At 42.9% G+C, this 25111-nt stretch overlaps 1 protein-coding gene across 1 annotated transcript in view; it reads right to left on the minus strand.

The window, feature by feature from the left end:
• Positions 1-281: 281 nt before the first annotated feature.
• The window catches only part of LOC132388572 (protein angel homolog 1-like), a 54497-nt gene continuing 29667 nt past the window's right edge, over positions 282-25111 (minus strand). The window contains exons 5-10 of the mRNA XM_059960951.1: positions 23374-23816; positions 22683-22809; positions 18604-18714; positions 17055-17124; positions 15888-16051; positions 282-4981 (exon numbers count right to left, since the gene is read on the minus strand). Coding sequence (XP_059816934.1) covers positions 4824-4981; positions 15888-16051; positions 17055-17124; positions 18604-18714; positions 22683-22809; positions 23374-23816 — 1073 coding nt within the window. The 3' untranslated portion in view covers positions 282-4823. The remainder of the gene's footprint in view (positions 4982-15887; positions 16052-17054; positions 17125-18603; positions 18715-22682; positions 22810-23373; positions 23817-25111) is intronic.

Raw genomic sequence — 25111 nt, forward strand, 5'->3', positions numbered from 1 at the left:
CAGGTGAGACATCATCTACAGAGGGGAATAAACAGTCGATGTTTCGGGCCAAGACCCTTCATCAATACTGATAAAGGGTCTTAAAACGTTGACCATTCATTTCCCTCTGTAAATGCTGCCTGACTTGCTAATGTGTGTACTGTTCTGGATTTCCAGCATCTGCAGATCTTGTGTCTGTTTCAGAGACAGTTCCACAAAGCTTGCAACAATTGCAGCCATATGTTATTAAACACATTATCAATGCATTGCAAACATTCACCCACAGCAAAAATGACAACACCTCAAATAAACGAGCTTTTATTTCCTTAAGTCACAAAAATATCAGCAAAACACAGCCTTTGAATTGCACCATTTGAATATATGCTTTATCTATGCATTTTTAAACACTAACTGTTTAAAACCTTAGGCACAAATCCATAAGCCCCAGAATTCCAGCTGACCGAGGGGTTTGGTCCTTTAGCTGAGACTGGATCCACATTACATAACTTTAAACTTCAATTAATCCAAAACAATCTCTAAATGCAGAAACCAGTCGTATAAACATTTACAAAAGCAGCTAAGAATTAAATGTATGGCAATTGTCTGCTTGTTTGGGAGGTAGTGTTTAAATTACATTACGAATGTCCAATATTTTTATCTCTTGACTCAAAGGCCATTATTATGGCTTCATCTGGGAAAGATCCCGAGACGTGATGCAGAATGCACTGAACAGGTCACTCACTTGGGGAATAGAGTTCCCATCACACTAACAATGCCCCTCTGTCTCGTGAGCATTCCCAGAAGAGCTAGAAGTCATGTAACAATATAGCTCATTGCTTTGAGACACGAGTTTCATTTCCAAAATGTGCAATGAAGCGACACAAAGCCTCAAAACACAATTTAAGAGGTTCCTACACTCCCTTGTGTCCTTCCTCACTTCATCTGACTTTATCACAATGTCTGCAGAGACATTAACCTGCCCAAATGTCATGGTTAACCAGGATGGGTCCTTTTCCCATCCCAACACGGAATCTGCACACCAGAAGAAACCTGGCTCATATTTTTCCTCACCTCTACATTAAAAGGTTCACTGCAAGGACACATTGAGTTGAGAGAGAGATCAGCCCTAAGTTCAAGTAGAAGAGGCCTGAAGGGCTATACTTAGCTCCTTTATTTCCTCGCCATGTCCAAATGTAGTGTTACAGGTACTGAACATGGATTCCCTTCCACAGTAAGGTGCACATTATTCTCAGCCCCAGCAGCACACAACACACTGATAAGTTGTGTGGCAAGAGGCCACACTGTGTGGTGGCACTTGCTAAGTGCTCAGCAGAGCCTTGCACTCGCTGGCACAAGGTAAGACAGCTCCAGATGGAGAGCTAGAGGCTCCATCTTCCTCCCAACCCTCCCCTCTCCACTGACATTACCAACCTACCTCCCCCTCTGATCTCAGCTCGCATCCATGCTGGGTCTTCACCGTCTCCTCCGACCTTCCACTCTCTGAGGCAGAGCGCTCTGTCCTCAGTAAGGGCCTCACCTTTGTCCCCCTGCGCCCACACCTCAGTGAGTTCCACGTACGCCATGACGCTGAACTCTTCTTCCGCTGTCTCCGTCTCCGAGCTTACTTCTTCAGCAAGGACCACCAATGACCCCTTCTCCTGTCTTCAATCCTCCTCCTCTTCATGGACACCCCACTCTGGATCTTTTTATTGCTAACTGCCGATGGGACATCAACCATCTCGACTTCACCACAATTCCAACCTAACTCCTTCCGAACGCTCTGCTCTCCACTCCCTCCGCACCAATCCTAACCTTACCATAAAACCTGCTGATAAGGGGGGGGAGGGGGGCGCTGTAGTAGTCTGGCGTACTGACCAAGGCACAGTGACAACTCGCTGATACCTCCTCTTATTTGCCCCTCAAACATGACCACCACTAAGGAGCACCAGGCCACTGTCTCCCACACCATCAACAACCTTATCAGCTCTGGGGTTCTCCCATCCACTGCCACCAACCTCAGTTCCCACACCCCGCACTTCTCGTGTCTACCTCCTACCCAAGATCCACAAACCTGCCTGTCCAGGTAGACCCGAGGAAGTCTGCAGATGCTGGAAATTCAAGCAACACACATAAAATGCTGGTGGAATGCAGCAGGCCAGGCAGCATCTATAGGGAGAAGTATAGTCAACGTTTCTTCCTATAGATGCTGCCTGGCCTGCTGCATTCCACCAGCATTTTGTGTGTGTTGTCCAGGTAGACCCATTGTTTCAGCTTGCTGCTGCCCCACCAAACTCATTTCTGCATACCTCGACACTGTTTTGTCAAGTTCCCTGGCCCCAATCGTCTTATTTTCATCATGGATGTCCAGTCCCCCACCAGGAAGACTGTCATCTACTGTCGAGATGAAGCCACACTCAGGTTGGAGGAACAACACCTTATTTTCTGTCTGGGTAGCCTCCAACCTGCTGGCATGAACATTGACTTCTCTAACTTCTGTGAATGCCCCTCCTCCCCTTCTTAACCCATCCCTAATTTTTAATTTTTTTTTCTCTCTCTTTCCCTCTAACATTCACTCCTTGCCTGTTCTCCATCTTCCTCTGGTGCTCCTCTCCACCTTTCTTTCTTCCAAGGCTATGATACTCCCCCCTTTTCCAGCCTTATATCCTTTTTGCCAGTCAACTTCCCAGCTGTTAGGTTCATTCCTCCCCCTCCTGTCTTCTCCTATCATTTCGGGTCTCCCCCACCCCAACAAACCCTTACTATCTCTTTTTTCCGTTAGTCCTGACGAAGGGTCTTGACCCGAAACGTCGACAGTACTTCTCCCTGGCCTGCTGCGTTCCACCAGCATTTTGTATGTTTTGCTTGAATTTCCAGCATCTGCAGATTTTCTCGTGTTTCCGTGTGACTACTGGGACAACATTTCAAGCAGTGCCATTGAAATGCAAGCTAAATAAAGCTCAATCTGCCCTTCCTTATTACCTGAACATGACGAGTGGGAGAGCAAGGAGCTTTGAGCAGGGCCTCGATTCACACACTTACCTCGTCCTGAATGGAGGACGAGATGTGGTGGGAATCCCAGCTGTTGTCCCTTCCCTTCTACTGAGACACAAAGAGAGGGGCTCAGGGTCAGGGAGAGAGAGAAAAACAGTTTTAAAAATGGAGCAAGCGGGAGTGGCTGGGATTTGGCAGTGAACTAGTGGAAAGGCTCTGATTTTCAGTTCGGAGAGCAAAAAGCACTCTGCTGTGACAGAAAGACAATATTCAGTACATTGACTGCATCACACAGTTAAAGCACAGGCAGACAACAGTCAGCAAAAATAAACCAATGGAGCAGCTCAGTCAGGCAGCATCTGCAGAGGGAAATGGACAGTTGACATTTCTGATTGAGACCCCTCAACAGATTCACACCCCAAACCCCATATCTGTAGATGCTGCCTGACCGGGGAGTTCCTCCAGCATTTGTTTGTTGCTCCAGATTCCAGCACCTGAAATCTCTTGCCTCATTATCAGTCTTCATTTATAAACACAAGAGTTCATGCAGATGCTGGAAATCTTCAGCAACACACACAGACTGCTGGAGGCACTCAGCAGATCAGGTAGGATTTATGCAGGGGAATAAACAGTCGCCGTTTCGGGCCAAGAAGGTCTGTTCTGATCTCTTGATTCTGATGTCTTGGCCCAAAACATCAATATTTTTATTCTCCTCTGTAGAAGCTGCCTGGCTTGCACTAAGTTCCTAAAGCACTTTTTATGTGCGTTGTTTTTGGTTATTTATCCAGCAATGAAGAAATTAGAGAGGGCACCAGGTAAAGAACCCTTAATTTTTGGTGAATTTGTCTCCAATAGTTCTGGTCTCCCTGAGTCAACCCACTCTTCAGCTGCTTCACCTATAAGCAGCAGTGAATCCCCTGGAAACCTGATGCAGGGATAGAGAGAGTGCATCACACCTGTTACTAACTCACGTCAGGCTACCATGGAAAGAAGACAGAACCCCGATACTGCTTTCATTTAAGGAAGGAATTTCAGAAGTAGGGATCACTACACTATTTTGTGGACAAGGTCCAAAATTTATGTGTGTGTCTGTGTGTGTATATATATGAAATGGGAAAGGCCAGAAGCAGGGGTACTTAAGTATGCCAAACTATGCTTGACAAGGAAGAAGAACCTGTTAGTGTTGAATTAATGTACTAGTTCCCTAGAGGGACTTAAAAACCACCCCATTCCCATCCCTTCCCCAAACCATGCATGCCCGTCCAAAGGTGCAAACCAGCACTGTTTTTGAATTGACTGCGACCTGCTGAGAGGCAGAAGGAAGATTTTAAAACCCCAGGGCCAGAGGGGGAAAGAAAGTTGAGATTTGGTTAACAGACAGTGGACTCTGCCTTGTATAGTGCAAATGAAAGGAATATAAAATGACTTGCCTCTAGGGGATCCAGCACAGTTCAGCATCCAGCCAAGGTATGTATGGGGGGGGGGGGGGGTGGGTTCAGGGGTAACAAAGTGCCCAGAAATAACACTTGGCAAATTATCACTATGTCCAATTGGCTTTCAAGGAAGCTCTTGCCTGGGAAACAAAAGAAAATCACATTCTGGAAACTCTTGGTGACAAAATCATCAGCCAAAAGGCCATCTGTATTTTCATTATCTTAAAGCAGTGTACTCGATATTCCAGACCACTAAAAAAGCAAAAAGATTAAAGTAGCCTAATTCAGACCATAAAATGGCAATTATGTACCCTACAAGGAACTTCATTCTACCCATCCAAGGGGCACCTGTCCAAAAAGCTTTGCAAAGGCACCTGCCAGTAGCAAGTCTCACTGTTCTCTCTCCATTTCTTTGTAAGATCAACCGTGGGGCTTCAGCCCAAACTTGGCCAGAAGGGACAGGTGATCAGATGAGCAGATGGTGTTGGGTAAACCATTAGCCAGCCAGATGTCGTGCTCAGAGAGAAGGGAGAGCCGGCCCAGCAGCTTCAGCGGTCCATCCTGGTATCGCCGGTGCCCTGGTAATGAGAGAACGCAAAGGTCATGGCCACCAGATTGGGAAGTCACAACTCCAAGATCACAACTTCACCACCAACATTTGTATCCCTTTTCCTTTTGTTTGTATATTCTGTAGAAACTATATAACATTAGAACCCACAAGCTGATAAGGTGATTAAGGAGGAGTATGATGTTTTGACATTCATTAGATCATGACATAGGAGCAGGAGCAGGCCATTCTGCCCATTGAGTCTGCTCAACCCCATTCTGTCTTCTCCCCATTACCTTTCAAGCCCTGACTAATCACGAATCTGTCAACCTCTGCCTTAAATACACCCAATGACCTGCACTCCATAGCCGCCTGTAGCAATGACTTACACAGATTCACCACCCTCAGTGTAAAGAAATTCCTCATCTTTGTTCTAATAGACGTCTCTCTATTCTGGAGCTGTGCCCTCTGGTCCAAGACTCCCTCACCAGAGGAAACATCCTCTCCATATCCATTCTATCTAGGCCTCTCAACATCAATATGTTTCAATGAGACTCCCCCTCATTCTTTGAATTTCCAGTGAGTACATGCCAAGAGCCACAAAATGCTCCTTATATCATAAGCTTTTTATTCCCAGAATAATTCTCCTGAACCTTTTTTGAATCCTCTCCAACGTCAGTACATCCTTTCTTAGATAAGGGGTCCAAAAATGCTGATAATACTCCAAGTGAGACCTCAGCAGTGCCTTTTAAAGCCACAGCATTACATCCTTGGTTTATATCAGTATCACAGTGGAGTAAAGGGAATTACAGAGGAATGAGAGACGAGCTGGCCGAAGTTGATTGGAAAAGAACACTGGCAGGGATGACAGCACAGCAGTGAGGCTGGAATTCAGGAAGCAATTTCTGGAAGCAATTCAGAAGGTGCAGGATATATACATCCCATAGTAGTAGTAGTATTCTAAACGCAAGATTACACAACCATGACTAACAAGAGAAGTCAAAGCCAACATAAAAGCCAAAGAAAGGGCATATAATAAAGAAAAAAATTAGTGGGAGGTTAAGAGGATTGGAAGCTTTCAAAAGAAGGCAATTAAAATAGTCATCAAGGGAAGAAAATATGGAATACAGAAGTAAGCTAGCCAATAATATTAAAGAGGATACCAACAGTTTTTTCAGATACATAAAGCATAAAAGAGAGATGAGAGTGGAATTGCCATTACTAGGGAGAGGTTCTTGGGAAACTGAAAAGTCCAAGGATAGATAAGTCACTTAGACCAGATGGATACACCACAGGGTTCTGAAAGAGGTGGCTGAAGAGACTAATGATCTTTCAAGAATCTGGAATGGTTCCAGAAGACTGGAACATTGCAAATGTCACTCCACTCTTCAAGAAGGGAGAGAGACAGAAGAAAGGAAATTATAGGCCAGTTAGTCCAACCTCAGTGATTGGGAAGATGTTGGACTGCATTGTTAAGGACATGGTTTCGGAGTATTTGGAGGCACATGATAAAATAGGCCTGTAAGTCAGCATGGTTTCCTCAAGAGAAAATCTTGCCTGACAAATCTGTTGGAATGCTTTGAAGAAATAACAAGCAGGATAGAATCAGTTGATGTTGTGTACTTGGACCTTTGACAAGGTCTTTGAAAAGAGAAGGTGAGCAGCCAGAAGTCATGGGACATATTGGTACCAATGACATAGGTGGAAAAAAAGGAGGAGGTCCTGAAAACAGAATACAGGGAGTTAGGAAGGAAGCTGAGAAGCAGGACCTCAAGGGTAATAATCTCGGGATTGTGTTAGTGAGAATAGGAATAGAATGAGGTAGCAGATAAATATATGGCTGAAGAATTAAACCAGGGAGCATGGATTCAGATTTCTGGATCATTAGGACCTCTTCTGGATCAGGTGTGACTTGTACAAAAGGGATGGGTTGCACCAGAATCCAAAGGGGACCAATATCCTTGTGGGCAGGTTTGCGAGAGCTATTGAGAGTGGTTTAAACTAATACAGCAGGGGGATGGGAACCAATATGACAAAGCTGAGGATGAGCCAGCAGGTTTACAAGTCGATGATGGGTATAATATGGATGCAAGGAAGGACAAGCCAATGATTGGGTACAAATGCAGACAGTGCAAAGAGTTAAATTGTACCACAGAGGCAAAGTTCAAAAGGGCAAAGAATGTAAGAATGAAGGTGCTGTATTTAAATTCACGTAGTATTTGGAATAAGGTGGATGAACTCATGGCTTAGTTAGAGATTGATCGGTATGACATTGTGGGCATCATTGAGTTGGCTGAATTAAGGTCATACTTGGATGCATAATGTCAAAGGATATACTTTGTATCAAAAGGACAGGTAGGAAGGCATAGGTAGTGATGTGGCTTTATTAGAGATGGAAAAGATCTGATATAAAAGATGGAGATTGCAAAGGGAGCTGGAAAGAGCATGTAATAAGGATAATGTCACAAGAGTAATGGACTTCAATATGCACCAGGACTGGGAAAATCAGGTTAGTGTTAGATTGCAAGAGAGGGAATTTATTGAATGCCTACGAGTTGGCATTTTAGAGCAGTTTGTGCTTGAGCCTACTCAGGGAAAGGTTATTTTAGATTAGGTGTGATAATCTAGATTTTATTAGGGAGTTTAAGTTAAAGGAACCCTTAGAAGACAGTGAGCATAACATAATTGAATTGATACTGCAATTTGAGAGGGAGAAGCTTAAGTCACATGTATCAGTATCACAGAGGGATGAAAAGGAACTTACCCAGGTGGATTGGAGGGGGCTACTGGCAGAGATGACTGCAGAGCAGAGGAGACTGAAGTTTCTGGGAATAGTTCACAGGGCACAGGTTAGATATGTCCCACAGGAAAAGTTGTTTTCATATGGCAAGGGTAGGCAACTGTGGCTGACAAGGGAAGTGAAGGACTGCATAAAAGCCAAAGAAAGTGTATATAATGTAGCAAAAATGAGTGGGAAGTTGAATGATTGGGAAATTTTTAAACTCCAACAAAAGGCAACTTAAAAATATGAGGGCAAACAAACCAATAATATATAGCAGGATACTAAGAGTTTTTTCGGTTATATAACAAGTAAAAGGGCAGTGAGAATTGATATTGGACCACTGAAAAATGATGCCGGTGAGGTAGTGTCGGGGGACAAAGAAATGGTGGATGAACTTAATTAACGCTTTGTGTCAGGCTTCACTGTGGAAGACACTAGCAGTGTGCCAGAGGTCAGTGTCAGGGAGCAGGAGTGAGTGCCATTGCTATTACAAAGGAAAAAGTGCCAGGCAAACTCGAAGTTCTTGAGATGGATAAATCACTTGGACTATATCCAAGAGTTCTGAAAGAGGTTGCTGAAGAGATAGCAGATGTATTGGTTACAATCTTTCAATAATCACTTGATTCTGGTATGGTCCTGGAGGACTGGAAAACTGCAAATGTCACTTCACTTTTTAAGAAGGGAGGAAGGCAAAAGGAAGGAAATTATAGGCCAGTTAGCCTAACCTCAGTGGTTGGAAAAGTGTTGGAGTCCATTATCAAGGATGAGGTTCTGGGTTATTGGAGACTAATGATAAAGTAAGTTAAATTCAGCATGGTCTCTGTAAAGGGAAGTCCTGCCTGACAAATCTGTTAAGAGTTCTTCAAGGAAGTGACAAGCAAGGTGGACAAAGGAGAGGCAGTGGATGTCATTTATTTGGATTTTCAGAAGGCATTTGATAAAGTGCTACACAAGGTTGCTTAACAAGATAAAATCCCATGGCATTACAGGAAAGAGACTGGCATGGATAGAGGAATGGTTGATAGGCAGGAGGCAGTGAGTGGGAATAAAGGGGGCCTTTTCTGCTGGTTGCCTGAGACTAGTGGTGTCCCTTAGGGGTTTCTCAATTTCACATTGTTTGTCAATAATTTAGATAATGGAATTGATGCTTTGTGGCAAAGTTTGCACAGAGGGGTATGTAGTGCTGAGGAAGCAACGCGGTTGCAGAAGGACTTAGACAAATTGGAAGAATGGGCAAAAAGTGGCAGGTGATACACAGTTTTGGGAAATGTATGATAATGCATTTTGGTGAAAGGAATAAAAAAGCAGACTTATCTAAATGGGGAGAAAGTTCAAACATCAGAAGTGTAAAGGGACTTAGGAGTCCTTGTGCAAGACTCCCAGAAAGTTAATTTACAGGTTGAGATTGTGGTAAAGAAGGCATTCATTTCAAGGGGAATAGAATATAAAAGGAAGGAGATAATGCTGAGGCTTTATAAGACACTAGTCAGGCCATACTTGGGAGTATTGCCAACAGTTTTGGGCTTTATATCTTAGAAAGGATGTGTTGTCACTGGAGAGAGTCCAGAGGAGATTCACAGATGATTCTGGGAATGAAGAGTTTATCATAGGAGGAGCATTTGGCAGCTTTGGGCCTGTACTCACTGGAGTTTAAAAGAACGCGAGGGGATCTAATTGAAAACCACCAGATGTTTAAAGGACTAGATAGGGTGGATGTGGAAAGGATGTTTCTTATGGTGGGGGTGTCCAGAACTTGAGGGCACAACCTCAAAACTGAGGTGCAACTCTTTAGAACAGAGGCAAGGAGAACATTTTTTTAGCCAGAAATGGCTCAGGGCCTGTATTCATTAGAATTCAGAAGAATGTGGGGTGACCAAATTGAAACCTATCAACTGTTGAAAGGCTGTGATAGAGTAGATGTGGAGAGGATGGCTACTATGGTGGGGAGTCTAGGACCAGAGGACGCAGACTCAGAATAGAGGAGTGTCCTTTTAGAATGAAGATGAGGAGAAACTTCTTTAGCCAGAGAGTGATGAATTTGTGAAATTTGCTGCCACAGGAGGCTGTGGAGGCCAAGTCTTTAGGCATATTTAAGGCAGAGGTTGATAGTTTCTTGATTAGTCAGGGCATGAAGGGATATGGGGAAAGGCAGGAGATTGGGGCTGAGAGGGATATTAAATCAGCAAAGGTGAAATGGCAGAAGAGACCCAGTTGGCCAAATAGCCTAATTTTAACCCTCTGGCTTACGTTCAATTTGCATGTCCGTCTACAAGAGGAAGCTGCAGAATCCTATAACAAGGTAAATAGGAAGAGTTAATTCCATGTGGGCGTTTGGACATCACCAACTAATTACAAAACAGGAATAGACTGGGTTAGTTTTCCCTGAACTGGCGATGGCTGGGAATGAACCATGGAGCAGACTCGATGGGCCAAGTGACCTAATTCTGCTCCTACTATCTTATATTCCAGTCCTCTCAAAACGAATGCTAACATCACGTTTGCCTTCAACTTGTAATTTAACCTTCAGAGATTCATGCACGTGGACTCCCAAGTACCTTTGCATCTCGGTTTTGAATTTTTTTCAATTATAAAATAACCGACACTTTTACACCCTCTACCAAAGTGCATGACCGTACACTTCCTGACATTGCATTCCATCTGTCACTTCTTTGCCCGTTCTTTGAATCTAAGTCCTCCTGCAGCCTATCTGCTTCCTCAACAACACGTGCCCCTCCACCTATCCTCCTACCATCTGCAAACTGGGCCACAAAGCCTTCAATTCCATCATCAAAATCACTGACATACAATGTAAAAAGTGGTCCCAACACCAATCCCTGTGGAACACCAGTAGTCACTGGCAGCCAATCAGAAAAGGCTCACTTTATTCCCACTCTTTCCTAATCATCCAAAGCTCTTTCCATGTTGGTATCTTTCCTGTAATATCACGGGCTCTTATCGTGCTAAGCAGCCGCATGTGTGGCACCTTGACAAAGGCCTTCTGAAAATCAAGATATACAACATCCACTAATTCATTTCTCTATCCCATTTGTTATTTCTACAAAGAATTGCAACAGATGTGTCACACAAGATTTTGCTTTAAGAAAACCATGCTGACTTTGACCTATTTTATCACGTGCCTCCAAGTAACCCGAAACCTCATCCTTAACAATTGACTCCAAGATGTTCCCAACCACTGACGACAGGCTAACTGGCCTATAATTTCTTCTGCCTCTTTCCGTTCTTAAAAAATGGAGTGATATTTGCAATTTTCCAGTCCTCTGGAACCATGCCAGAATCAATTGATTCTTGAAAGATCATTACTAATGCCTCCACAATCTCTTCAGTGATCTCTTTCAGGACCCTGAGACGTAATCCATTTGGTCCAAGTAACTTAACTACCTTCAGACCTTTCACTTTCCCAAGGACCTTCTTCCTAATAAGAGCAACAGCACTCACTTCTTCTGCTCCTGACACTCTTCAACTTCCAGCATACTTATACTGCCTTCCAAAGTAAAGACTGATGCAAAATACATATTCAGTTCATCCAGCATTTCCTTGTCCCCCATTCCTACCTCTCCAGCATCACTTTCCAGCAGTCTGGTATCTACTCCCGCCTCTCATTTACCCTTTATATACTGGAAAAAAAATGTTTGGTATCCTCTTTGATATTATTGGCTAGCTTACTTTCATATTTCATCTTTTCTCTCTTTATTGCTTTTCAGTTGTCTTCTGTTGGTTTTTAAAAGCATCCCTAACTTCTAACTTCCTCCAACTACCCACTTATTTTGCTGTTATATGCCCTTTCTTTTGCTTTTATTGTCAGCCACTGTTGCGTCATCCCACCTTTAGAATACTTCTTCTTTAGGATGCATCTAACCTGCACCTTCCGTATTGCTCCCAGAAATTCCAGCCATTACTGCTCAGCCGTCATGTCCCCTTCCACTCAACTTCAGCCAAATGCTATCTCATGCCTCTGTAATTCCTTTTACTCCACTGTAACATTTGACTTTAGCTTCTCCCTCTCAAAATGAAGCATGACTTCAATCATATTATGATCACTATCTCCTAAAGGTTCTTTTACCGTAAGATCCCAAATCAGATCCGTTTCATTATCTAACACCCAATCCACAACAGCTGATCCCTTGGTGGGGTCAACCTCAAGCTGCTCTAAAAAGCCATTTTACAAATTTTCTCTCTTGGGAATCAAAATCAGCACCAACCTAATTTTCTTAATCTACCTGCATATTGAAATTCCTCATGACTATCCTAACATTGTCCTTTTGACATGCATTTTCTAAATTCCGTTGTAATTTGTAGCCCACATCTCGATCACAGTCCAGAAGCCTATATGTAATTCCCATCAGGGTCTTTTACCCTTGTAGTTTCTAAACTCTACCCATAATGATTCTACATCTTCCGATCATACGTCACCTCTTTCTAAGGATTTGATTTCATTTGTTGCTAACAGAGCTATCCCACCCCCTCTTCCTACCTGCCTGTCCTTTTGATACAATGTGTATCCTTGGTCGTTAAGCTCCCAACTATGATCTTCTTTCAGCCACGGCTCAGTGATGCCCACAATGTCATCAACCTGCCGAAGTCTAACTACGCTACAAGATCATTTATCTTACTCTGCATACTATGTGCTTTCAAATATAACACCTTCAGTCCTGTATTCGTCGCCCTTTTTGATTTTGTTCTCTCATTACATTGCAATTCATCCTACTGACTGCATTTTTCCCCATTATCTGCCTGTCATTCCTGACAGTCTCACTACACACTACCTCTGCTTGTAAACCAACAGCACTATCTATCCTCTGCCCTATCACTCCAGCCCCTATCGCCCTGCCAAATTAGTTTAAACTATCAACTCCAACAGCTCTAGCAAACCTGCCTGGAAGAATATTGGTCCCCCTTGGGTTCAGGTGTAGCCTATCCCTTTTGTACAGGTATTAGTCAGGGGAATGAATTCAACAGCGACAAGGTACTGTTGCAGCTCTATAAAACACTGATTAAACCACCTTTAGAGTATACTGTAGTGTTCAGTTCTGGATGCCTCATTGTAAGAAGGATGTGGAAGTTTTGAAAAGGGCACAGAGAAGATTTATCAGAATGCTGCCTGCATTCCAGAGCACAGAGAACAGGTTGAGCGAGCTACTTCACTTTGGAGTATGAGAAGTGACTTGATAGAAGTATACAAGACAATAAGAAGCATAGATCAAGAGGACAGCCAGAAACTTTTTCCCAGATCAGAAATGACTAGCATGTTGGTTATAATTTTAAGACGATTAGAGCAAAGTATAGAGGGGGATGTCAGACGCAAGTTCTTTTTACAAACCTCATTTCCAGAAAAGTTGGGATATTTCCAAAATGCAATAAAAACAAAAATCTGTGATATGTTAATTCACGTGAACCTTTATTTAACTGACAAAAGTACAAAGAAAAGATTTTCAATAGTTTTACTCCCGAACTTAATTTTATTTTGTAAATAAATACAAATTTAGAATTTGATGGCTGCAACACACTCAACAAAATTTGGGACAGAGGCATGTTTACCATTATGTTACATCACCTTTCCTTTTAATAACATTTTTAATCATTTTGGAACTGAGGATACTAATTGTAGTAGATTTACAATTGGAAATTTTGTCCATTCTTGCTTGATATAAGAATTCAGCTGCTCAACAGTCCGTGGTCTCCGTTGTCTGATTCTCCTCTTCATGATGCGCTATACATTTTCAATAGTAGATAGATCTGGACTGGCAGTAGGCCAGTCAAGCATACACACTCTGTGTCTACAAAGCCATGCTGTTGTAGCCCGTGCAGAATGTGGTCTGGCATTATCCTGTTGAAATAAGCATGGACATCCCGGGAAGAGACGTCGTCTTGATGGCAACATATGTCTCTCTAAAATCTTAATATACACCTCAGAGTCAATGGTACCTTCACATACATGCAACTCACCCATGCCATGGGCACTGATGCACCCCCATACCATCATAGATGCTAGCTTTTGCACCTTTCGCTGATAACAATCAGGATGGTCGTTTTCATCTTTGGCACGGAGAACTTGATGCCCGTTTTTTCCAAAAACTAGCTGAAATGTGGACACAGATATCTGACCACAGCACACGGTTCCACAGTCTTTCGGTCCATCTGAGATGAGCTCGGGCCCAGAGAACTCGCCAGCGTTTCTGCATAGAGATGATGTATGGCTTCCTCCTTGCGTAAAACAGTTTCAAGTTGCATTTCTGGATGCAGCGACAGACTGTGTTAAGTGACAATGGTTTTCTGAAGTACTCCCAAGCCCAGGTGACTATAATTGTCACAGTAGTATGACGGTTTCTTAGGCAGTGCCGCCTGAGGGCTCGAAGATCACGCGCCTTCAACAGTGGTTTCCGACCTTGCCCTTTACGCACTGAGATGCCTCTGAATTCTCTGAATCTTTTCACAATATTATGAACTGTAGATGTTGAAAGACCTAAATTCTCCGTAATCTTGCGTTGGGAAATGTTCCTTTTGAAATGACTAACAATTCTCTCATGAGTTTTGGCACAAAGGGGTGAGCCACGACCCATCCTTACTTGCAAAGACTGAGCCTTTAATGGACGCTACTTTTATACCCAGTCATGATACCTCACTTGCTATCAATTAGCCTGCTTAATGTGGAGTCTTCCAAACCGGTGTTACTTGAATATTCTGTGCACTTTTCAATCTTATTTCAACTCAGTCCCAACTTTTGTTGAGGGTGTTGCAGCCATCAAATTCTAAATTTGTGTATATTTACAAAATACAATTAAGTTGGTGAATAAAACTATTGAAAATCTTTTCTTTGTACTTTTGTCACGTGAATTAACATATCACAGATTTTTGTTTTTATTGCATTTTGGAAAATATCCCAACTTTTCTAGAAATGGGGTTTGTACAAAGAGTTCTGGGCACGAAACATGCTGGGTTTGGTGGTGGAGATAGATACATTATGTACACCTTGGACAGGCACATGGATGAAATAAAAAAGGACACTATGTGAGAGGTAAGGGTTAGTAGGTTAAAAGGTTGGTAAAATATCGTGGGCTGACCTCCACCATTCCTGTTAACTGCCATTTCTTAATTACATTACAAACTGAGGAAATAGCTACCTGAAAACACTTTGCTATCTTCTTATAGCCTTCTCCTGCTTTGTGGGCATCATTTATTTTAATTTTCAGAGTGCTAGGCAGCTGCTTCGAGGAGCCCATGGCTGCTGATCATTGGGACAAGGTCTGAGGAATCAGGGTATTTATAAAGCTTTGAAATTTGCATCACCTGGCCCTGCCTAACAATGACTGTGAACAAGCCATAGCCCTAATAAGGTCTGAGACCTTGGGAAAAGTTATCTGAGAGCTCAAATCTCTTGGGGTGCCCAAACTTTTGCATGGTGCTCCTTTCCTTTTTTTCACTCTAAAATTGTATAAAACAAAAATAATACACTAATCTTGCTTAAAATGTTGAAAAGAATGTTTCATCTTTAACTTTATGACTTTTGGAGATCAGTCCATCTTCTACTCACTTAACTACTCACAGTAACAGAAATTTTGACCAGGGGTGCCCAAACTTTTGCATGCCACTTTAGAAGGACATCCCCTAAGAACAGAGGAATTTATTTAGCCAGATAGCGACGAATCTGTGGAATTCATTGTCATAGACAAATGTGGAGGCCAAGTCTTTGGGTATATCTAAAAAAGAGGTTGATAGGTTATTGATTAGTAAGGGCATCAAAGGTTATGGAGAAGGCTGGAGAATGGGGTTGAGAGGGATAATAAATCAGCCATCATCGAATGGCAGAGCAGACTCAATGTGCTGAATAGTCTAATTCTACTCCTATATCCTATGGTCTTATAGTTTCTTTTGTTATTTGCACATTAGTTATTTGTCAGTCTTCGCATGTGTGTAGTTTTTCATCGATTCTATTGCGTTTTTTTGTTCTACTGTGACTGCCTGCAAGAAAATGTATCACAAGGTAGTAATGGGTGACATATACATACTTTGATTATAAAATTCACTTTGAACTTTGTACTTATGCCATTCAACACTGCAATACATCTGGAACATGAAGACTCATGGGACACTATACCTTCCCTACTCTGCCTTCATGGTCTACAGAAAACCCACCAACCTTTTCTACTTGTGTCAGCAACAGGCTGCGCAGAGTAGAATATGTAATCCACAGTGAGGCCAAAGCCCGACGAGCAGGTCGTGACCTCAGGTCGTCCCGTGTCAGACTGAAAATGAGTGTAGACTGAGGTCAGGTTGAGGTTGTGTCGGATGGTGGTGGGAGACCTGAGTGGAACAGACAGAAAAAGGGTTGGTGAGACAGATAGTTTCCATCATCTGGGATACACAATCACCATTACTCAGTCACACAACATGGAAACAGGCCACTTGACTTGAGTCTGTGCCAAACACCTGTTTTTACATTAATTACACCCTAGCCCAATTTATTCACCCCATATTCCAAAGATTAAAGATTAGCTTCATTTGTCACATGCACTTTAAAACATGTGGTGATATTTGCTGTTTGAATCAATAAACAACTAAGTCTGGGGGGTGGGGGGGGGGGGGCGAAGAACATGTCAACTCCAGACAAACAGCACCAGAGGACAGGATCAAAGCTGGGTCAATGGAGGTCATCAACTGTACCGCTGAATTATTTTAAACAGGTGAATCTCGCTCCTTGTCTATCTATAACCAGAACAATAGATGTTAAGATCCCAGCTATACATTGCTACCACCCTGTAACATTACCATGGACAAGAAATCCTGTCACAGTTGGGAGCACAAACCCCATTACCTCAGTTGGTGTAGAACATCAAAGACTGTAGAAGAGTTCAGGTGCTTCAGCCCACAATGTTGTGCCCACTTTTTAACTTCCTCTAAGATTAATTTAATGCTTCCCTCCCACATCCCTCTCTATTTTTCTTTCAGCCATGTGCTTACCCAAGAGTCACTAAAGCGCCCCTAATGTATCTGCCTCTACCACCACCACTGGCAACATGTTCCATGCATTCAGCAGTCCGTGTGAAAAGAAACTATCTGACATCTCCCTGATACTTTCCGACAAACACCTTAAAGTTATGGCCCCTTCATGTTAGCCATTTCCACCCTGGAATCTATGCCTCCTAATATCTTGTACACCTCTATCAAATCACCTCTCATCTTCCATCACTCCAAAGAGAAAAGCCTTAGTTCACTCAACCTATGCTCATAAGACATGCTCTCTAATCTGGGTGGCATCCTGGTAAATCTCCTCTGCACGCCTTCCACATCAATCCTGTAATGGTACCTTTTACAGAAGAGTTCGTCCTCTGGATCAGACACCCTGACATAGCGCTCCGACCCATCTCCAGGAGGCTCTGAGTGGAGACAGAAACCACAGCAGTGTCAACAGAGAAGATGAAAGACTATATACTTAAAGAAACAGTGGCCTCTGCATTAACTCACCCTCACTTCCCCGACACATATTGTACACAGAGTAACGTGCACTGTTCTGGTCATCATGCTAAAGGAAGGATCTGATTAGGCTTGAAGGGGTGCAGAAAAGAGTCACAAGGATGTTGTCTGGACCGGACAGCCCGAGTCATAAGATGCTGGATAGGCTCTGATATGTTTTAACCTGGAACATAGGAGACTGAGGGGGTGACCTTATAGAAGATTATAAAATCATGAGGGACGTAGATATTCAGTATTTTTGCACCCCATCACCTACAGGGCAGAGGAGACTAAAATTAGAAGGCATAACTTTGAAGGTGAGAGGGGAAACATTTGACGGAGACTTGAGAGGCAAGTTTTGCCATATACAAGGTGATGGGACATGGATTGAGCTGCTAGAGGAAGGACAGCTGCCAGAGCTGAGCTGTACTCACTGGAGTTTAGAAAGCGGGATGGGGAAGGGATCATGGAACGGGAGATTGTAGAGTGAGTTAGAGACTTCACGCACCACAGTTTGGAAATGCAAGCAGGGCTTCTCGGGACTTGCCTGTGAGGTGATGATAGAAGATTCAATAGGGGGTGGACAGAAGATTCTATAGCCTTGAAAGAGAAGCCAGGATGTTAGGATGGTGTATTGCCTCCCAGATGCTAGTGTCCGGGATGTCTCAGTGTGGCTGCAGAAGATTTTCAAGGGGAAGGGTGAGCAGCCAGAGGTTGTGATGCACATTGGCACCAGTGACAGAAGTAGAAAAGGGGAAGAGGTCCTGAGCAGTGAGTATGGGGAATTAGGGAGGGGGCTGAAGAGCAGGACCTCCAAGTTGCAATCCATTGTGCTACTCTCAGGACCAGGTGCCAGTCAGGGCAGGAATAGGATGATAGCATAGTTGAATGAGTGTTGAGGAAGTGGTGCAGGGGCCAAGGTTTCAGAGTTCAGGATCATTGCTATCTCTTCCAGGGAAGGTATGACCTGTACAAAAAGGATGGGTTACACCAGAGGGCAATCAATATTCTTGTAGGCAGGGTAAGAGCTGTTGGGAGGGTTTAAACTAATTTGGTGGGAAGATAGGGTTGAGGATGGGGCAGTTACAAGTCGATGCAGTGTGTAATGAGACTGTGAGGATGAACAGGCAAATGACAGGGCAAACTTGCAGTCAGTGGGATGAATTAAAGTGTAAAATGGGGGCAAAATCAAGAAGGGTGATGAATACGAACCGAAGATGTTATATTTGAATGCTTGCAGTATACAGAATAAGGTAGATGATCTTGTACCCCAATTAGTATGATGGCTGTGGAGGTCAAGTCATTAAGTATATATAAGTCAGACGTTGATAGATTCTTGATTAGTAAATATCAAAATTCTGCCCGTAGTCTTCTGGTCTGTGTGCATGTCAGTCTGGCTATACCTGGTTTAGCATCCGTTACGCCTTCAATAAAATCGAGATGCTCTGGCCGCACTAGTGCCGGTGTGGAGAATCGAAATTGGAGGAGGAACTCACGGCCGTACCTCCGGATTCCTGAAGACATAAACAAAATCAGTCACTGCCAGGTCATCGCTGGAATAACAAAACAAGAGGATGCTGTGGAATCCTGTAACAAGGCAGATACAAAAACTTAATTCCAACTGGTATTACCAACAAATTACAAAGCAGCAAAAAACTGGGTTAGTTTTCCCTGAGTTGGAGGCAGCTGGGAATGAACCTGTAGAGCTAGACAAAGTTAGATAGTGTAGTGAGGCCCGAAGACTGTAGTCTAAAGGCTTGTGTCCAAGGTCAGAAGTCTGCAAGTCTGACCAGGGAATGGAGGCTGGAGGCCCGATGTCTGCGAATCTGGGGCCAAAGACTATTGGTCAGAGGCATAAAGGCCTGGAGTTGGAGACCTGTCTATATCAGTGGGGGTGTTCATGATTCTTGGGGGTGGGGGAGCGGTAAGTGGCACCCTAACTTGAGGCACGAGGTCTGACTGACCCTTAGTAGAGCAGGCACTTACATTAAAAAAGGATGAGGCACTGGAACACAGGAAGAACTATAGCTCTGCAAGTGGTGAGACTCGTCAGCACAAAGCAACTGAAACTCGGCAATCTCATCCAACCTTACCAACCAGACAGACATTATTGGGGAATTAATTAGCAACCAGGGTGCCCAACAGTTCCTCTTGACTCATGGCACAGAACAAGTTCATGCAATTTAATAGTTGGTAAGTCAAGTACACCCTCTCAACTTTCTCTACGGATCTATGGAAAACAGGTTATTCAACAATACAGCTCTGGCCAGAACCAAATGGTGCAATAGAGCCAATCAGTGAACCTGCCGACCCTGAGGATTCCTACTGAGGAGTTCAAAGTGACCTTGGCTTCATGTTACAGTCAGAAGCCATCTTTTGGGGATTCAGATCTTCATAATCCCCAATCACGCTAACTGGAATAGTATAAATGCAGCTTGCCGATCACCAGCTCCATCCCAACTAACATTCAGATTCCAACCTGAATCCTTGTCAACATATTTTTTTTGCTATTGTGATCGTATTCATCTTCACCTTTGCATGCCGCTACCATAGTTTCTTCTGTGTAAATTCGCTGCCACCAACATCCGATAGACATTCCCAGTTAATGTAAATTTTAATTTAGCCCTGTTAATGAGGATAAATACATACAGTGCAATCTCTATGAGTCTGAAGGTGTTCAGGTCTTTAATTCTAATCCTGCTGAGAAACAGAAACTACAGAAAGTGGGTCAATCCAATGTTACATACTTGGAGTATGGTTTTATTCCACTGCCGTCAGATCAGCAATGCCCCATGTGTCTTTATTTGTAATAGTGCACTGTCTAATGAAGCCATGAAACCACCAAGATTGCAGGAACACCCATCAAAGACCCTGAAAAGACTTATGGTATTTCTCAGTTCCAGAAGATGAAAGGAACATTTGAAAAGTGTTGGCGCACTCGAGTCATTTGCCAAGAAAACTACAAAATGACCTTGAAAGTGGTCTCAATGCTTCTTATAACATTTCCAAAATAATAGCAGTAGATAATCTCATACAATTGGTGAAAGATGAATAATGTATCAGAAGTGCTCACCACTGTTCTCAAAATGGATATCAGAATTTAAAAAACAATTCCTGAGTAATAACTCAGAAGTTTGTCGCATTGACGAAATAAGTGAAGATACTAAGCATCAACTATGCAGAGCTACAACTAACAGAACGTGGGATACAACTGTATGAGTCAACTGTGAGAGACAAGAAGGCATCGCTGATGGTACGGTTGATCAAAAATAGAAAAGTTTAAGAAGAGATTCTCTTTTGCAAAAAGTTAAAACCAAATATCAAGGGAGAATCGATCAATGATGAGCTCAATACATACATCAAGGATAAAAGAATTCCAATTAGGAACATGATTTCTTGTGGAACAAATCACCATGCTGGTTTAGTGGCATGTATGAAAAAAACTCCAAGTCTGTTTGCAATCCACTGTATAATTCTTCGTCAACATCTTGCAGTCATAAACCTCGGCCAGTGACTTTTTTCAAGCATAGCAATATCTGCTATCAACAAAATTAAAGGTCATCCATGAAATAGCAAAATATTTTGCCAGTTATGTCAAGATAATGATGAAAAGTTTGAACACTTGCTGCTTAACACTTAAGTGTGTTGGTTGTCAAAAGGCAATAAATCCATTTCTTTGCAAGGTGAAAGAGCAGGAAGAGAGCTTGCAAGAAGAAATGATCAAAATTCAGAATGATGAAGAAGCAAAAATGCTTTTTCAAAAATGTCAGTATGTGGCTACACTGACATACGAAGTTTCCTGGTCTTTGGAGAAGAGCCAAACTGCTCGTCATTGCATTTCCATCCTCCTACCTTGTTGAAAGAGGCTTCAGTGCAGTGAACCACATACTGACAAAAAAAAAGAAACCACTTGGACATTGTCACATGTGGGGACTTAAGGCTTTTGCTGACAATTTGAACCAGATATTTCAACTTTTGGTAAAAATCAAGCTCAAGGATCACATTGATATTGAAGCTGCTGTACAGCACACAGGTACTGTGTACACTAAGTTTAACGACAAATAAAAATTGAAAGCAGAATCATTTTCTCATGTTAGCATATGCTAGATATGTTTTTACATTTAGGGGGTGCCGGAAAGTATACTATGCCTAAGCGGGGTGTGGCAAGTATGAAGGTGCTTTAGGGGGGCATCAGAAAGTTTGAAAGTGCTTGGGGGGGTATTGGGCTAAAAGAAAAAGTTTGGGTAACACTGTTCTAGAGCAGTAAGTGGCGCTGGATGTCTTGAAAAACACCGATGAGATCTACCAAAGCAAGCGAGACTATAATTACTAGAAATCTCAATTATTTTTAGCCACAGGGGAGGTGCTAGAAGACTGAGTCATAGACGGTGATGTTCCTGTTTCAAAAGGGAAAAGAAGGGAAATCAGGACAATGGAGATTTCAAGACAAGTTTTTAAAAACAAACACACACACATACACAAAAATACCTGGGATACAACACCGGGGGGAGGGGGGTGAAGTAAGATTTAATGACAACACTTAGGAGGCATTTGGACATTTTGCACAGTAGCAATTAGCGTAATGCTTTACCGCGCCAGTGATCAGCAATTGGTGTTTAATTCCTGCTGCTGTCTCCAAGGAGTACATATGTTCCACTCATAGCACATGGGTTTCCCCTCAAGTGCTCGGGTTTCCTCTCACACTCCACAGATGTACAGGTTAAGTTTACTGAGTTGTGCACAAGCTATGTTGTCACCAGAAGCACGGTGACAGTTGTGAGCTACCCTTAGCACATCCTTCAACCGTGTTGGTCATTGCCACGAACAATGCATTTCATAGTATTTTTCAATGTTTGGATGACAAATAAAGTTAATCTTTAAAAGGTTTTAATCTTGAATAGAGTGAAACAGACCAGGTACAGGCAGATGGGAGTAATTTCAATTGGCATCATGGTTGGCACAGACACAGTAGACTGAAGGTCCTATTCCTGACCTATTCTATGTTCTATGTTCCAATTAGCATTCCGGTGTGTCTCACCAAAGTACTACCTTTCTCCAAAAGCAATTAAATGCAAAGTGAACTGGAGCAACATTTGGGAAGAGACCATGGAAAATAGTGTGGCATAGCAGCATAGTTGTTAGCTCAACACTATTATAGTGCCAGCAGCCAGGTTCGATTTTACCAGTCTGTAAGGAGCTTGTACGTTCTCCCTGTGATTGTATGGGTTTCCTCCGCGTGCTCTGATTTCCCCCCAAAATTCCAAAGACATACGGGTCAGTAGGTTAATTGGTCTCATGGATGTAGTTGGGCAGCATGGGCTCGTTGGGCCAGAATGGCCTGTTACCAAGCTGTGGCCATAAATAAAAATGAGGCTTTGCAGAGGGAAGGGATTTTGAAGGAATAATGAGACAAAATCTCAGTCCTAAAAATATCCTCCAACAGAAAGAGTACGAGGATCGCATGAGGAGATCTGTAACTAACCTGTAGTCTTCTTTTCACATACAGCCACATACTGACAGTTGTCAGTTATCCTGAGTCTGCTCGGCCAAAGAGGACCGTAGAGTTTCCTCGGACAGAATTGATTAGAGTAATCTTCCTGACAGGATACCTGCCGAAACATCAATTATAATAAAAACAGATCACTAGCAAAAGGACCAGAGGCATTTCATTACAAAAAAAACCTGGAAAGTTATACAGCAAGATTGAAATAATTTACAATGATGTTGCTGGGACATGAGGACTTGCGTTATAGGGAAAGGTTGAATAGGGTCAGACTTTATTCCCTGGAGTATAGGAGAATGAGGGACAATTTGATAGCATTACAAAATTATGAGGGGTATAGATCGGGTTAATGCAAGCAGGCTTTTTCACTGAGGTTGGGTGAGATTAGAACCTGAGGTCATGGGTTAAGGATGAAAGGTGAAATGTTAAAGGGGAACTTCACTCAGAAGGTGTTGAGAGCGTGGAATGAGCTGGCAGCAGAACTAGTGGATGCAGGCTTGATTTCAACACTTAAGTCTGGATAAATATATGGATGGAAAGGTACGAAGGGCTATTGTCCAAGTGCAGGTCAATGGCTGAGTTAGTTCAACACAGACTGTTTCTGTACTGCAGAGCTCTATGCCTCTAATGATAGCTTTGGAAATATTGAAATCTCATGCTGCCTCCTTACCTTCCAGGTAGGTATTCCATAATAGTACAGCTCTCCATTGCAGATGAGTTTATACAGAGGGGAGTCTGGGACAGAGTTCAGATCCCCACAGAGGATGACGGGACAAGGTGTGCCATCACCCTGAGCTGCCTGCACCACCTGCTGAATTTCAGCAAACAACACAGCTAGCTGGGTGAGTTTGATGTCCCCCCGCCTTGGGTTGAAGATGAGATGAGTGTTTGCCACACAGATGTCGGGCAGCTTTGAGACGTCTTGGCTGGAGCCTGGAGCTAGGGGCCGAAGCAAAGCCAGCAGTGCCACATTGTCCCTGTTCAACGTTTCCACAATGGGTCGGAAATATTCCACAGGGTGCTCAGAGACTAAACTAAATCGGTCCCGCTTAAAGCACACAGCACACCCATCTGTCTTGATGCCAGTGCGCCGTTTGTATATGCAGTCATAACCTGGAGAGAAAACAAGCAGGTTCACAGATGGGAAAGACAAAGGTAAACATTATTCATCACATGTACATCGAACAGACAGTGAGTAAAGGTTGAGTGACCTAGGGCTTTTTCCTTCGGGGCAAAGGAGAATGAGAGGCGTCTTGATAAGAGATAAGAGGCAAAGAGATAGCGGATAGCCAGAGACTTTTTCCCAGGGTAGAAATAGTTTTAAGGTGATGGGAGGAAAGTATAGGTGAGGGCAATGTCAGAAGTAAGGTGTTTTTCTTCAAATACAGTTGGCCCTCTTTATCCGCGGGGGATTGGTTCCGGGACCCCTCCTGGATACCAACATTCGTGGATGCTCAAGTCCCTTATTCAACCTGTCTCAATGTGGTGGACCTTAGGACCCAGCGGAACCCCAGACCTTATTTAACCTGTCTCAGTGCGGTGGACATTAGGACCTGGCGCCAGAGCTCTGAATCCGCAGTGTTTCTGTTCACAAAAATAATCACGATCACGATTGAAAATAAAGTGGAAATAATAAAGCGATCGGAAAGAGGTGAAACGCCATCGGTCATTGAAAAAGCGTTAGGCTAAGTTGGTCAACGATCAGAACAATTTTAAAGGATAAAATGAGAAAGGCTCTGCCCTGATGAAAGCTACAATTATTACTAAGCAACACAGTGGTTTAATTATTAGGTTTTGAGGTTTTGAGTTTTTGATCCTCCATATCAACCCGGCACAGTGGAGAGCTCAGGAGTGATCTGTCCTGAGTCCCAAGAATTTCCGTTCCTGACCCAGCACTGAAACATACGTTCTTAAGTGTTTTATATGCATAGAAAGGTAAAATATATACTATATACTAAGACAAACATTTGACTAACTGACGCTAAATAATATCGGATGTACCTGTTCTGACTTACTGAGTAAGAGAACTTATGATTTTTTCGATCCCGATCCACGATAACCCACGCACATCCTCCCGTATACTTTAAATCATCTCTAGATTACTTATAATACTTAATACAATATAAATGCTATGTAAAATAGTTGTTATACTGCATTGTTTAGGAAATAATGATAAGGAAAAAAAGTCTGTACATGCTCGAACAAGTGCTGGAAGAGCACTTCCGGGTTTTCACGATTCGCAGTTTGTTGAATTCGCACATGCGGGATCCACGGATAAGGAGGGCCAACTGTATACAGAGAGTAGTGGATGCAATGAACACTCAACTGGGATTGTGTTAGAGGCAGATACATTAGAAACATTTAAGTGACTGTTAGAGATAATAGAAAATGGAGAACTGCGAAAGAGA

This window comes from Hypanus sabinus, chromosome 2 (assembly GCF_030144855.1).
Source record: "Hypanus sabinus isolate sHypSab1 chromosome 2, sHypSab1.hap1, whole genome shotgun sequence".
In the NCBI taxonomy this organism is placed as follows: Eukaryota; Metazoa; Chordata; class Chondrichthyes; order Myliobatiformes; family Dasyatidae; genus Hypanus; species Hypanus sabinus.